Here is a 15,847-nt window from a genome sequence, read left to right as displayed (position 1 = left end):
TTGAAATTTTACATGAGAAGCATTATCAGGTCGATCTAAAAAGTTTTCTAGCCTCTCTTTGACTGTTCCTTACTCTAAACTATTGCAAAATTAGAACTTGGAGCAAAATTGAGCCAAACTAAAGTTCGAGCAAGAACAAATCTGTTTTACTCCAGAACCATGGGCGAATCCAACAGAGTTTCGAATTAAATTGCATATATAAGGATAAAAATACTTTCTTTTTTATGTATAGAGAATGTGTCCCCTTGTATTCATCGTGTGTTTAGAAATCCTAACTCTGACAAGAGCAGATAGAGAGTATGACTAATGGGTCGACACAGAGCACCTATATTGCTCAGATTCTTCAAAAATGTCATCAAGTGTGTGTCAGACCCTTCAAAAGTAGTGCATTTTTGAAGGATTCAACACGGGTGCCACAACATTTTTGGAGACTCCGAGCAACTTAGCAGAGCACAAATATATGTGATTGATATTCTTTAAAAAAAAAACAAATTTGAACCATAATTTTAATTTTTTTTATTACTGTGGTGTCCGTACACCTAGGCGAATTCCACAGGATACCTGACACCTGCCCTTCTAACCGGCAATAGAAGTCTGAAGAGGATAAAGTATACGCATACCTTACCCCTAACTCAAAAGCCGAAAAGATGTAACCCTCGACTCAATTAACAAAAAAGTACCTCAAAATTTGATTTGAACATACAATAAGAACACAAGCAATCCAAAACAAGAAGCAAAAAAATAGATTAAAGAGAACACAAACACAAACACATAACAACATACATGAATCAGATCAAGAACATAACAGCAATAATCAAGAAAAAATGAAAAAATCTCAGAAGAACTTACGAAAAGCACAGCTGATGAAGAACAAATGTTTTTTTGGTTCTTCAGCGACCCAACAAGGGTTTTAGAAGGGGCTAAAGTGCACATAATAGCCTATTTTAGGACCATCATTTAACTTATAGCCGTATTATATAAAATTTTATTAAGTTTAACTGTTTCAGAATAAACTTTAGATATACAATTTGACATATTTAATAAGTTATAAATTCTATATTTAATTTTTTTATTACATAAATATAAGTTATCAATCATACTACACCATAATCAAATGTCAAATCACCAAATTGAAATAATGCTTTTTTCTTGAATTTTGAATCATTACCATAATATTGTAGCATATATTGATCATTCTTCTCCATTCTATTTTTATTCCCAACCTATAACCTTTTACCTGTCCTTTTGATATAATATTTTAGTAATTAACACCAATACATGAAAAAAAATTGCTCTTTTTGNNCATACTACTTTATATTTTGACACCCCTCAATCTAAATCCTGGCTCCGCCACTGGTCAAATCACCAAATTGAAATAATGTTTTTTTCTTGAATTTTTAATCATTACCATAATATTGTAGCATATATTGATCATTCTTCTCCATTCTATTTTTATTCCCAACCTATAACCTTTTACCTGTCCTTTTGATATAATATTTTAGTAATTAACACCAATACATGAAAAAAAATTGCTCTTTTTGAATATATCAAATTTGGATAATATGATTTGTTGTATTGTAATAAATTATATTGTCTTATTATAGTCAATTGAGAAAATTTTATTTGAAAACACATATTATGCATCTATTAATTTGATATAAATATCGAGTTCAGATAATTTTTTATCAATGATACGTGATGTTTTTTATATATGGTGATTATGTGAGCAACTTTGATCATTTCCTCTCTAATTGAGTTCCTTTCTTTTTCCTTATCAAATATTTTGTGATGATGAATAGTGAAGTAAGAAAACTTGCTCATTTTCTTAAAACTTGGAGAATGAAGCTTTTTGGCGAAGTCAAGTTAATTTCGGGCCATCAAATTCTGCAATTAGTGATTCCATAATATATTTTCTTATTAATAAACTAAAACCTTATATTTTTTTTTTTTTATTTTACAATAGTGATCGTTCACCTAATCTTGTTGACATTTTGACAATGGAAAGTTCAAATCTTTCATAGATTCTCTAATTTTATACATTAGATTTAATGTAATATAATAAGAGACTCACTTAGATGTGGCTTTAATGTCTTAGATAGAAACTTAATTAATTGATAATTTTTTTGAAACTGACTTAATTAATTGATAATTTATGAAAAAGACAAGTATGTATGCACGAAGTAGAATCTTTAAAATAAAATTAGGTGGATGATTAGGCAATATAAATAATTAATTTAATTATTTCATATAAACATCGAATGTCAATAAATAATTGTCTAATAATTGGTGGAAAAGACAAGTCTATAATTGGAATAAAACAACAATAAGTTGCTAAAAATTGTGGTTTTAGGGGCTCAATGAAGATACAATTGGCACTATTTCAACCAAACATATCATAGTGGAATACTTTCAATCATGAAGATACATCCTATAATATAATGCAATATATTGCTAAGTAACTTTTATAGCAATTATTTGATTAGTATATAACATGAAAAACATGAATGTGGATTTTCACTATTACCATCAATGTATGTAAATTAAACTTTTAGTTAATTTTGTTTGGTTCGTGGGATAAAAAAAAATTACAATTTTGAAATAAATTGTGTCTTGTTATTATTTTTTTATTTCAGAATTAGCACTTTTGAGATTATTCATATAATAATATCATAGTTATGATGTTATTTATTTCACACCCTTTATAAGGTAATAATTTCAAAATTACTAATCTCAAAGTAGGAGTGATCTCAGTGGAAGGACAAGATATGAAAAGCGAAACTAAAATCGTTTGAGCATGTGAAGAAGAAATGCACAAATGCTTCATTCGTGTGAAAGTGTGCGAGTCTGACTATGGATGATTTCAGGAGAGGTAGAGGTACGCGAAGAAGTATTGTAGAGAGGTGATTTGACAAGAGATAACATAGTTTTGGCTTAGTGAGAGTATGACCTTAAATAGAAAGTTATGGATGACATAGATTAAGGAACGAGATTAGTAAGCAGTAGAATGGTGTCTCATTTATCATTCCATACTAGTAGTAGTAGTATTTCTCTTGTAGTTTCTTATGTGTTGATTTCTGTTACTATCTATTATTTCTTCTACTTCGATTATCGCACTTTCCTGAACTATCACACTCGTCAACCATCTATAATAAGCAATCACTTTAGAATAAAAATCTGCTTACACTCGATTCTCTCAATAGCTCATTTATGAGACCTGGTATGTTATGTTTATTGTTTTACTAATCTCAAGATAAAATAACAAAATGATACATTTGCTGATTTGTACTTCTCCAAATTGTCTTCTAAAGTAATAAGTGTCAACTTCCTTCACATTAGACATATTCATGCAGGCACATAAGGAGAGAGAGACATGGAGACAGAGTCGATATCTTGTGAAGATGGTACCTTTGACAAGAAAATTTGCATATTCTGTAGAATAAACAATTTGGGTGCCTTTTAAAGTAAGTTATTCAGTGTGGGGAAGGTCAATTTTTTAGAAAATTGAAAAGTTATTACAAAGGGTATTTTTTTTCTTCCAAGTGACAAAAGGGGGTGTGGGGATTTTGATTTTTCTTGTGATTTTACAAGTTGGGTATTGTAAAATCTGTTTGAATGGTAGTAACAGTACAAGATTTGGAATTTTCTTGGAAATTTGATTATTGGGTTGTTGATTGGAAGGTAAAGTTGCAATCTTGGAAAAAAGTTGGGAAAAAAAAGATGACATCTTCAGCTGTAAATTTGGTGATGACAGTGATTGGGTTTACAGTGAGCATTATATTCATAGTATTTGTGTGTACAAGGTTAATTTGTGCAAGAATTCAGTACTTGACAAGGAGGAGGTCTTCTGCATATACTTCTAGATCTGATCTTAGCATTGTAAGTTCTTGAATTCAATATTCTGGAAATTTTAGTGATTTGTGATATATGTATTTGTTTCGTGTTGAAAATACTAGTTTAGTTGAGCCTATATTGCATAGGGTTGGAGCAGCAAGGCTCAGAAAGGGAAAAAAAAATTGACCTTGTATATATAAGATAATTTTCCAGTGAAGAGAGTTCGGATGAACCCCTTACGTCCCCTAGCTCCGCCCCTAGGCTGACACCGAGTTTTGTAGCTACGAGATGTTCTTTCCTTAGCTTTCCATGTTGCTCTATGTTTGCTACTTTATGTTGGGACAAACTAAAATTTGACCTGGGGTAGCTACTATCTAATCATGATTATAGTTTTGTTTGGCACAGTAGTCTAGCTGGTACATAATCTTGTAGGTCTGTGATGCTTAGTTTATTAGGTTTGTGGACTTTTAGGATGCTTTTTATGGCTTGTCATATTCTTTGATTTGAAAATTTTCAAACTTCAAGTTGTGGTTGTAGGTCCTATTCCCTTCACTTCATATCATTTACCCCATATGTAACTATATTAACCTTGTACTAGTTTAATTGCTTACTATATAGTCTATGCACCCAAGGTTGTGGCATAATAGTCGATGAAGTGGGTTGAGTACCATGAGGTCTCAGTTCAAATTCTAGCAGAGACAAAAAGCACTAGGTTTATTTCTATCTGTCCTAGTCTTAGTGAACAGAGTTACTTGGTACCTGTTGTTGATGGAAAGTGATAGGTATCCATGGAATTAGTCGAGGTGTGCAAAAGCTGGCTCGGACACCGTGGTTATCAAAAAAATAATTGAGTTCCCGTACTGTTTGTGTTCTGCTTTAGTAGTAGGTCTCTGTCTTTATATTGGTGGTTGGTCTGTGTAGCCGATAACTCAAGAATATTGTTTTTCAACTCTGGAGCAGAATGCTTTTTTTTTTCTTGTGAATCACTTGACCCGCTTCCCTTAAACAATAGTTCTTGTTTACCTCGTACAGTTGGAACGTGGTTTACATGGTCTGGAGCCTCTTGCTGTTGCCAACTTCCCTACGAAGAAGTACAGTGATGCATTTTTTTCATTTGCAGAAGATACTCAGTGAGTTGAATCTTTTCTCCCAACTCATATGAACTATCTTACATAAGCGTACTTGTTTCTAGTTGGTTATTTTTGACTTCTTCATGAAATGTACTAATTCCGGAAAGCAAATTTATTTTTGATGAAAAAGGATAAAAAAATTGATCCTTATAGTAGGACTATGAATATGTTTTTGGATTATGTCAACATTGATAACTTGTGAAGTCCATGTGAGTCAAATCTTAATATGACGGTTAGAAAATATTGGAAACTATTGATAACTATGTCAACTTTGATAACTGTTACATTTCTCAAAAAAAAAATATTGGAAATTTTAATTCAATAACATTGCAGAGGACTGATGAGTGGATCAGGAACATAGTGAACATCTGCTACCTGACTTTATTACGTGATAATCGTCTTTGTTTGAGATCTTGAAAATTCTTTTTCTTCTTTTTTCATCTGAATCATGGTATAAAGCATTAGAAACGAAGAAAAAACTATCTGCTCAGTGCAACATGGTTTTGTATGTTTAGACGAGAGTGTTGACATCCATGTGTAGATTGTCTTAGTTTAGTGTTGGTTTGAACAGATAGTTACAGGCAAGTTTCAAGTGCCTCAATAAGTTTTGTTGGAGAAGCCACCAAACTGCACTGAATTTTTATTACAGTGTAGTGCAGTTGGTTTTTATAGTAAGAAGAAAGTCGAATTAGATATTACCTGCAACTCCTAGCCGCTTTTGGGGTGGGGTGGGTGGGGAGCATATGGACTGATAATATGGAGATGATTCCAACATCTTTTCTAATATGGCAATTGGTGATAGTTGTAGTTTTACCCCTAGTTTGAACCTCTCATCTGTTGTTTTTGCAAGTTCATACTTTGTTGAACCACTAGGAGTAGTGGCTATGGAATTATGGTAAGTCCCCAGGCTCTTAAGTTTTCACAGTGAACTTCTTTTGGTGAAATCTTGTCAAGATTCAGTTCTGATTTCTGAATATAATGGATTGTGTGAATTGTTTGGAATGACACCGAGGGAAAATCAGGTGGAGCGAAGGTCATGAAAAAAGAGACTCTTTTGATTAGGCGACTTATCCTAAGATTTGAAATTTCAGTTATAGTTACTTAAATCTCATCCTTTTGCTTCAGCCTGTGCCGTATTCCTCCATTTATATTAGAAACAGTTGTAAGCCTACAAGCGGATAAGCCGAATCAGGAGAAAATTAGGATCAATTAGATGCTACCTGCTAACTTGAAAAGTAAATATAGATAAAGTAGGAATGCAAAAAACTGCTATACACTTTAGATGGACAGGTTTGAAGGTGATGCCGATATATTCATCAGGAAGAACCAGTGGGAGGCCGCTCAGCTTAGAAATGTTCAAGCCAATTTTCATTTGCATTTCCCTTGTTAGATATGCCATTGCAGATGCATCTTCCACTTTTGATTGAAGGATAGGAACATTCTTTCATCATTTATCATAGACCCTTTAGCTTTGGATGGTGCCCTTTTAGCTCATGAAGATCTACATTTTTAGCAAAGGAAGCTGTTCATTCATTTACCTTTTGTCGAGCCATCTGAATTTCTTTCATTTCCTCTATGTTCTTATTTGATGCATCCAGCTCTCCTGCTCTTTTCAGAAAGGGAGAAATACTGAAGATAATGAGAAAATCAGACTGTCTAGATCGATGAGATTCACAGTAACGAGTTTCAATTATTCAATGAAACTTGAAAAGGATGAAATAATCGACTATTTACAAAATTGGGAAAGACCGACTCTTGCAGGTCATATGTGTAACCGGAGTTTCTTCAGATAAGTCAAAGAAGAATCAATTTTGGTAGAAAATAATGTTGGACTAAAAAAATCTTGTATTAGATAGCAAGTGTGAGATCGAGGCTATTATATAGCATTGATCCTCCAATGTCCTATCAATGAAAACTACTATTGGTTGCATACTGCACTTTATACTGTAAACCTCATAACGGTAGGAAAACATCAACTTGTGACTTTCCGACTAGTATGCACTAATCATGTTCTTGTGTTTTCAACTATATGTCAAAGAAAGGGACTGGAGAATGGAGATTACTAGAGGCAGTATGTGTTACTTTCTAGTTTATTTTGGCCATAAAATTCTCTAATTGTGGTCATGCAAATATGTTCTAGTGGACTTTGGCCATCATCCATATCGTTAAGGATGCTGAAAGTTTTTGTGGTCACTCAAAGATTCGGTGTTGTATAGGTCAATTTAGAATATATAGTGAGCCAGACGAGGAGATCAGTAGTTTGATGGAGATTAGGTACTGCTACTGGTGTACATAAAACTTGAAACATGTTGTTCCTTGAGGTGTAAATCATCATAAAACCTTTGTAGCATCTTTAGTTACCCTTTTGATCTCTTTATGAGAGAAAATTACTATATACTAAGTAAAAGGATCTCTTTAAAACTCGAGCCATGGAAAACGTAATCTCTTTGTAGCATCTTTGGTTACTCGTTTGAAATTGAAGTGTAGTTAATTACTAATTGATAGTGCATTATTCAACAGTTGAACAGATGTCGAAGTAACATGTATTTTCTTGATCCAACTTTATGATAGGATTCAAACGGATACCGTGAATGAGTTTGTTTTGAAATGGACATATGTTGCTTATATTGTTTTGTTCGTCATGTTTTAAGCGTCTCCTCTAGTGTACTTAAGGAATTTTTCAATCAATCACCTTCTGACTTCCTTGTGTACTTCATTGACATAGATGCACGATTTGCCTTGCTGAATATCGGGAGGAAGATACATTACGTATTTTGCCATTATGTGGACATTACTTCCACGCCACATGTATCGACATATGGTTTCAGCAGCACTCTACATGCCCTGTTTGTCGGATTTCCTTACGTGAGACTGCTGACAAAAAGTGCTTCTTGCAGCCCTTGTTTAGTTCAGCTGTCCGATCTCAATACACGATGGACACCCTGAATGTTAATTCGAACCAATGCTCGTCATCTGGGCAGAGGCTTTCTTCAAGATCACACGACAACCAGAGAACGAACCCCACTACAGCAAGTGCATCAAATGCATAGGCCACAAGAGTATAAATGGCGAAATTGACAGACGAAAGGTATTTACAATGTTGTGATAGCATTCATCTTAGTATCCAGATTTTGCAAGGTGATATCTATGTGCAATAGACTCAATACGGTCCGGTACTTCTCCGAACCCTGCAAATAGCGGGAGTTTAGTGCACTAGACAACCTAGACGGACTTTTTCCCATTCAAGGCAAACATTTTTTTTTCTCTCTTTTTGTAAATATATAAGTTCAGTTTAGGTGGTAGGAGTCTTGTATATAGGGGCGGAGCTAGAGGGACGAAAGTCCTGAACCCCCTCGTTGGATAATCACACTGTATATATAAGGTCAAAATCTTTGTTTGCGTTTATATAGTAGATAGATGATAAACTTTATTGGTGAAAATCCTGTCTCCGTCATTGTTTGTATAACAACCATTATTTCACTTGATATAGATATGTATATGCCTTGCCTTCATATTGATATGTTTGCTTGGATGAAGACTAGACATTGCAGTAAATAGCCACAAAAATTGATACTAGTACGTATGGACTATTTAATTTATGGCAACAATAATAGCATATGATTATTCCCATTTATGACCGACGATCGTTTTCAAGAGGAAAGTGAAAACACTTTTTTCGGCTAGTTTTTTAAATTTGTCCTTTAATATAATAATTTTTTTCACAAGACATTAATTTATATTTTCATATCATAATATCCCATCAGTTATGTCTCACGCCTTTAAAAAAATTGTGTCAAATTCAATTACTAACGATAAAAATTAAAAATCAGTTCTATGTCCTACTAAGTACAAATTCAATTACTAACGATAAAAATTAAAAATCAGTTTATTTAAAGGATAAACCACACAATTAATAGTATTTTTTTTTCTCTTTTGTTAGAAGGGACCTCTTGCATTTAACTTTTTGGGCATGGCATTATCAAACTTTATTGTTGTCTTAATTATTACTAACAACTAACAAGAAACCAAATAGAGGGAAAAAAGGAATATAAAAAAAAAGACTTTTTGCTTTAATTTAATGCCTCTCAATGTATTATTAGTACTATAATAACAATAATAGAAATAATAATAATAATAATATTCATAAAATTAGACAATAATAAGATCTAAAAAGGTCATAAATAAAATACAAAATTCAAACCCCACCACCCCATTCTCACCCCCCCTCCCCACCCCCAAACAAAAAAATTCAACAAAAATACTACATATATTAAATTAATTATTACATTCTTGGTTTAATTTTAGCTCTTAGAGTATTTTTCATCACCACAGTAAATTCCAATTTTTCAGTAAAATCCACTCGGGTATTTTCCGGGTCGGACCATTCGAATTCTTGAATTAATCGGGCCAACATTAAACTCACATGGACCGTTGCCATATTCAAACCGGGGCAAATCCTCCGACCCATACCAAATGGTATCATTTTCACACCCGATATACCTGTCATATCCGCGTCCTCCTTACCCAAAAAAAACCTATCTGGGTCAAACTTCTCGGGTTCGGACCATAAATTCGGGTCATCCGAAATCCCGGGTAAGAAAATCTCAACATTTACATCAGTGGGTATATCATACCCGCCCAATTTAGCTGGCTCCGTTACTGCATGGGTCAATGACATGTACGTAGGTGGATGCTTACGTAATAATTCTTTTATTACCGCGTTTAAATATGGCATTTTTTCTATGTCTTTTTCATCGACTTTATTTTCTCCAACAGTATTTTTTATTTCTTCGTATAATCGCGATTGTATACTTGGATTTTCAATAATTCTACCTATGGCCCACTCTATTGCTGTTGCCGTTGTGTCTGTCCCTCCGTTAAGAAACTCTGAACATAATGTGACTAGTTCTGGCTTCGTCGGCGCTGAATTTCTACCTGTTTTAATTATTATTTTTAATACAATAACAAAATTAAAGATAATTAGAACACAAATTTTGATATGTGAAAATGACTTTTCTTAAAAATATAAGTTTTGAATTCTAACCATTATGAATTACTGAATTTTCAATTTTATGATTTATATATATGTATCAAAATTAAATATAAATTAGTTCAAGTCAAAAAAATTTATCGAACACATGCATGACACCTTATCACTTCTCATAAGAAGGCTTGAATTTATAGTTGAAAGAAAGTTATTCTAAATAAACAAAACTTTTAATATATAGTACAATCTCAACTCATTTCACCAAATTTAAGAAAGTATTTTTTCCCCCACATATAATACTTACGATCCTATCACATTTTTACAACTATAAAATTATTTTATTAAAGAAAAATTAAAAAATTTAAGTAAGTAATTTTCTAAGATAAACTAATTAAAAAGAAAAGAAAAAACTATAATAACAATAACATAATCAATTTAATCACATAAGTTTGGGATCCGAGGAAGATGATATGTAGGCAATCTTAATTACTCATAAGTGATACCTTATGAATGTAGTGAGGCTAGCTGTTTTCAAGAGACACTCAATTCGCGTAACAAAAATCAAACATGCAAAACGAATAGCATTAACAAATAATATGATAACTGAAACGATAACGTACCTTCAATTTTGAGATCAAAAAGTGTGTCAAGGTATGAAAATGAAGCTGCAGTTTCATCAATTTCTGGACTTTCTAGAATCTTCTTACGTTTTTCAATAAATGGCACAATTGTTTCAATTTGTTGTTTTCTAACATCCATGGCCCGTTTTCTTTGTTTAGAGAAAAACGGGCTTAAAATTGGTAAATAATCATCCAGTCTGGGATCAAGCGCAATCAAAACACTTTTCATCATTTGATCGATCATTTCAATCGTTTTTTCGTCCATCTCGACCCCAAAACACATCGCGAGTAGGATGCAGAAGACGGCAAATCGGGCGTTTTTCAACACCCAAACTACGCCGTCATTTGCATCAGCCTCGGCCCGAATTTTCTCTATCATCTTATCCATAGCGCTTTTTCGTACGGCCCGAAACTCTTTTAGCTTTATTGAGCTAAGCCCGTTTTGTACCATATTTTTCCGTAATGACCTCCAAACTGGCCCGTATACGGCCGCATTGACCGTAAACTTGTCACAACTAAACACGGTCCTGGTCGGGTTTTCGCGAGGTCTACTCGCGAAAACCTGACCTTTTTGGACCAATGCTTCGTGGACTAAGTCCGCGTTGCTTATAATGATCATGGTCCTAGTACCCATTCTTAGGGTAAAAATAGGACCGTACTTCTGACGAAGTTCGCGCATGATCTGGAAAAATGGTTTTCCAGATCGTGCGACTTGTAAAAGGTTACCGACTACCGGCCATCCCGGTGGACCGGGAGGTAACCTTAGTTTTTTTGAATTGTTTTTTTTGGTTAACAAGTAAATTAAGGTAGAAATAACAAATGCTAAAATAGTGAAAATGAGATGATAATAAGGGGAAAGCGAAGAAGTTGAGAAAAAATCCATTTGAAAAATTAGAAGAAAATAGTGCTATTTTTTCTCAATATTCTTTAGTGTGTGTTTGACATAAAAATGAGAAAATTTTGAGTATAAAAAGAGGTAGATAGCTTGAAATTATGGGTGGGGAAATGGGGAAATAATTAATAAGGAACTTTTTCAAAAAGAAGAGAAAACTGTGGGTGTTAATTAATGCAAGTCAAGATTATTACTTATCATTAATAATCGCCTAAGATGAATTGAATTTCTCCATTTTTACTTAGAAGTATCGAGTCTAAGTTGTGAAAAGAAAAAGGACCTTTAATTTGTATATATAAGGAGCGCGTGATTTTTTTCAGTGTTTTAAAAGGTGGGGACGTAAGACGAGGCGTTTTATATAGTACGGGACGAGGTGTAAGTCCCATGGATATACGGGCATAGTCTCATGTATATTCAATTTTATAGTTTTACTATTAATAAAATAAGTAAAAGTAAACCTTTAATGATTTGCAAATAATTTTTTATAAATAATCTATAATATATAGAAATTATATTATGATTTTTATTTGAGATAAGTATTAATAATCAATAATGAAGTAAAAAAAGTATTATAATTGAGAAATATCATTACATCAATAATAAAAAATATGACTTAAAGCAAAAAAAGTTAAAAAAAATAAATTAAAAATGCTCGGTCTACGTTTTTACTTTCAGAACTTACGTTTTTATGCTCGAGACTTACGCCTCAAATTTTAGAACTTACGTCTTATAAATTTATGTATTTAATTTACACCCAAGGACGTTTTTGATATGCCCCGCCCCAAGAATCGCTGAAAAACTCGCCCCAAAACATTTTTGAAAACACTGATTCTTCCTTTAATGAATAGGACGCCGCATGAATCAGGTTCAATATATCAAAACTTGAAGCAGATCGATGAGACATTGATTGAGAAAATCGAAAATAGAAAAGGATACATATTTTTTTTAATGATAATATACATTAATAATATTTAAAAAAATATTATAAAATTAATTATTTATACGACTTATTTCAATGTTACAAATGGATGAAAATGATGGGATGGAAAAAACGGTGGAGTTGGGAGTTAAGTTATATCTTTACAACTACCTCCTAATACTCACTAAATTTGGACAGAAAATATTAATTAAGACATGACAAAACAATGTAAAAAGTATGAAGTGTTGACTCTAACAAACATTTATGTTACATACTTGGCTTTTTGTGCACAAAATTTTAATTCTCCGTTCATTTTTATCGATTCATATTTGACTTAACATAGGTGATATGTTGATTTCATTTTATTTTACTTGTCATAACTTTTCTTTGATAGTCAAATAATATTAAATTTTAATTAATATGTTAAGATTAAAAAAATAACAAGTTAAATGATATGGAGGAGTAACTTTTTATCATAAATAGGAAGGTGAAAGTTACCAAATTAAAATTGTGGCGAGATGAATATAATTTCTTATTATCTTAAATTAAAAAGAGGATATTTGTGATCGATTTTCATTAGTTAAAAATATTTTTGACTCTTTTTTATTACGAAATTTTAAAAGTACATTTTTTTTCAGTATTATAAAAGTGATATGTTTTTACATGAGTAACTCATTTTGTTGCTGTCATATTTGTCCGTCCTTTGCCTAACAAAAGTCCAAATCATGATTTTTGCATTTAATAATAACCAATTTTATTGTTGTAAGTTGTAAATTGCAACTCAGTCTATATCTTGCTATTTTTATTGGGGAAACTATCATTAAAAACCAAATTAACTTTTAGTAGACTATTAATTGGTGTTCACTCTATTACTCTATTATTTTCATTATTGAACATAAATTAATAATACAATTATTTGTTGTACTTTTTCATTTATCAATAGTTAATAAGTAGGTAGGACTATAATAGTGATAGAGTCAGAATTTTTTCTGTTTTGAGTATATCCAAGAAAAAGAGATTTCATTCCTAGCTAAAACTTCAAGTCGATTTGAAAAATCGAGAAAAATAACTTAATCTTACATATAATATAATTTCCGATTAAAGAAATTTGAATGAAACCCCTCACAACTTGTGTCTCTAACTTTGCCCCTACAATCGAGATACTAGTCTTACAACACATGAGCAAGATCCATCGACGAGTAGTCAAACAATCCTCTTAAAGACTTTGAGATCTCAACCGAGAATTTCAAAAGTTATTTAAAGTTATTTGTTTTAGAGTAAAATTAAATCTAAATACGATTGCTTTACTTAGTTTAAGAATTTTGATGAGGAAATATATATTTATTAGAGTAATGAATAAAGAAAAAAAAGGAAATCTATACTATATAATTAAAACAAGAAATGGGAGTTTGAGAGCAATAAATATAAGGAGGTCACAATTGTTGACTGTTAAACAAAAAAAATAATACATAAAAGGTGGGGGTGGGGGGAAATTAATAAAGCATGTGAAGTTAGTTGTATCTTCAAACTCCAGAAAGGCACAACTCTACTCACATCACATGTGGTGGACTGTCTGAAACCAAAATATTTATTTGTATCGAGTGTTTAAATATGATCGTGTAGGTACTTTTTACTTTACGTAATGTGTGAAGATAGTATCATGTAATGTGTGAAGATAGTATCATCGAATGCGTACAATATAGACTAGAGATGAATAAGATTTTTTCTTTTTATAATTAGAGATTTTAAATTTGAGATATGAAAATAGAGATACGTGAGGTAGGCTCAAATTATTCTAAAACGGTTATGAGGAACTAAAATTTCCATTTTAGTAAATCCTTTTATATAGTCAAGCGAACTTTTATACATATCTTCAAATTTTTTTGAGGGAATTTCAGCTAGTACTATGTTACATAATTGGCAAAAGCAATTATTTTGGTTTATTCCCTTTTGATGTAGAAATCTCAAAAGTTTGAAACTATTGAAAAAAGTCAACTTTACGAGAACTTTCATTCAATAATATACTACTCCAACAATAATAACAAATAAAGTGTAATTTTATAAATAAGATATAGAGATCAGTGAGATGTTCACAGTCTTATTTCTATCTTTACAGGATAGAAAGATTATTTCTGACGAACTCTTGATAATTCTTTTTCTTTATCTGAGTTTAGAATCGGTATTGTAAACAAGCTCCTATAAATGTAGTTAAATAATAATAAACTAGTCCAACAATAACAATAAATATAATATAGAGATTAGCAAGATATTCAGAGTCTTATTCCTATTTTTACAAGACAGAGAGATTAGTTTCAATTAGCCTCCAACAATTCTCTTTCTTTACTAAATTTGAGATCAATAATGTAAACTAACTTTCACTTTAAATGATAATGTATACAATAAGTAAAAAACAAAAAGAAGGATAAAATGTGTGTCATAATTTTGTGTCAGCATCTTCAAGTTCAGTGAACATAAGAAGGCAAAGTGGTGGATTTAATATGGCTCACACACCAAAAATTAAAACAAAATTCAACTCTATCCATTTTGTCCTTACCTTTAATTAAATATTATATTTCCCAATCTTGGAATATGGCTATTTAATTTTTAAATTATATTGATGGATGGTTGGGACAATATGTTAACAAAAAACTAACTTAATTGTCTAGATGGTTTGGATGTTCTTGTGATGGTAGTTAAAAGCACAATAAATTATCCTTGAAACATGGCTATAGTCAAATCTTTGTATGATGAAATCATTTGTCTGGATATATTTTGACTGTAATAATAAAATATTCATATAAAAAATATGTATAATATAAAACAATATGAGAAAATAATTGAAAAATAGGTTATTATAATCATAAAAGTTTATATTATAGAAAGGTTAACTGTATTTGATTAATCATGTTATTTTTATTTTTTTCCGACATGCACATACATTACACTTATATATTGAGTTATGTATTTCATGATTTTGTAAAGTGATATTAATATTACTAAAACAAAATTTTGAATGAGTAATCATATATACATGATGTAATAAAGTATAAGTTTTTGTGAATGATTAGTATCGTATAGTAAATTGCTCGTCGAGGTCAAAATGATTAAATATTGTCTGATCCTATAAAAAGAAACTCTCAGAGTTAATTAAATACATATAATTTATTTTTACTTATTTTTTAAATTTTGTTGAACTTGAGGTCATTTTAATAATCTCATTTTAATTTGCAAAACTTTGTATCAACAAGACCGCATAGCGCAGTGGATTAGCGCGTTTGACTTCGGATCAAAAGGTCGTGGGTTCGACTCCCACTGTGGTCGCTTCTCTTTTTCGGATTCAACCAAACTCAATACTAGAGTCCACTCGATGCCTTTTTTTATATTTTACGGATTCAACCGAACCCAATACTAAATTCAACTTGAACTATGTGTATATAATCATACATTATGATCACACTCGTTCTGAAC

The 15,847-nt window shown here is 31.6% G+C and overlaps 2 protein-coding genes and 1 non-coding gene across 3 annotated transcripts; 2 read left to right on the top strand and 1 right to left on the bottom strand.

The window, feature by feature from the left end:
- The first annotated feature begins 3,351 nt into the window (after positions 1-3,351).
- LOC125867258 (RING-H2 finger protein ATL67-like) lies at positions 3,352-8,418 on the top strand. The gene is made up of 3 exons (XM_049547688.1): positions 3,352-3,876; positions 4,864-4,961; positions 7,687-8,418. Exons 1-3 carry the CDS (start codon positions 3,613-3,615, stop codon positions 8,009-8,011), a joined length of 687 nt encoding a protein of 228 aa, XP_049403645.1. The 5' UTR covers positions 3,352-3,612; the 3' UTR covers positions 8,012-8,418.
- An 812-nt stretch (positions 8,419-9,230) lies between these two features.
- On the bottom strand, positions 9,231-11,506 carry LOC125867243 (cytochrome P450 77A2). Its single transcript, XM_049547668.1, has 2 exons — positions 10,569-11,506; positions 9,231-9,896 (listed from the first exon to the last, which is right to left on the bottom strand). Exons 1-2 carry the CDS (start codon positions 11,449-11,451, stop codon positions 9,244-9,246), a joined length of 1,536 nt encoding a protein of 511 aa, XP_049403625.1. The 5' UTR covers positions 11,452-11,506; the 3' UTR covers positions 9,231-9,243.
- Positions 11,507-15,626: 4,120 nt separating this feature from the next.
- Positions 15,627-15,700, top strand: TRNAR-UCG (transfer RNA arginine (anticodon UCG)). Its single transcript has one exon. It is a non-coding gene; the product is annotated as a tRNA-Arg (tRNA).
- The last annotated feature ends 147 nt before the right edge of the window (positions 15,701-15,847 follow it).

Source organism: Solanum stenotomum, chromosome 6 (genome assembly GCF_019186545.1).
Source record: "Solanum stenotomum isolate F172 chromosome 6, ASM1918654v1, whole genome shotgun sequence".
Classification (NCBI taxonomy): domain Eukaryota; kingdom Viridiplantae; phylum Streptophyta; class Magnoliopsida; order Solanales; family Solanaceae; genus Solanum; species Solanum stenotomum.
This window is presented reverse-complemented; position numbering and strand designations above follow the sequence as displayed.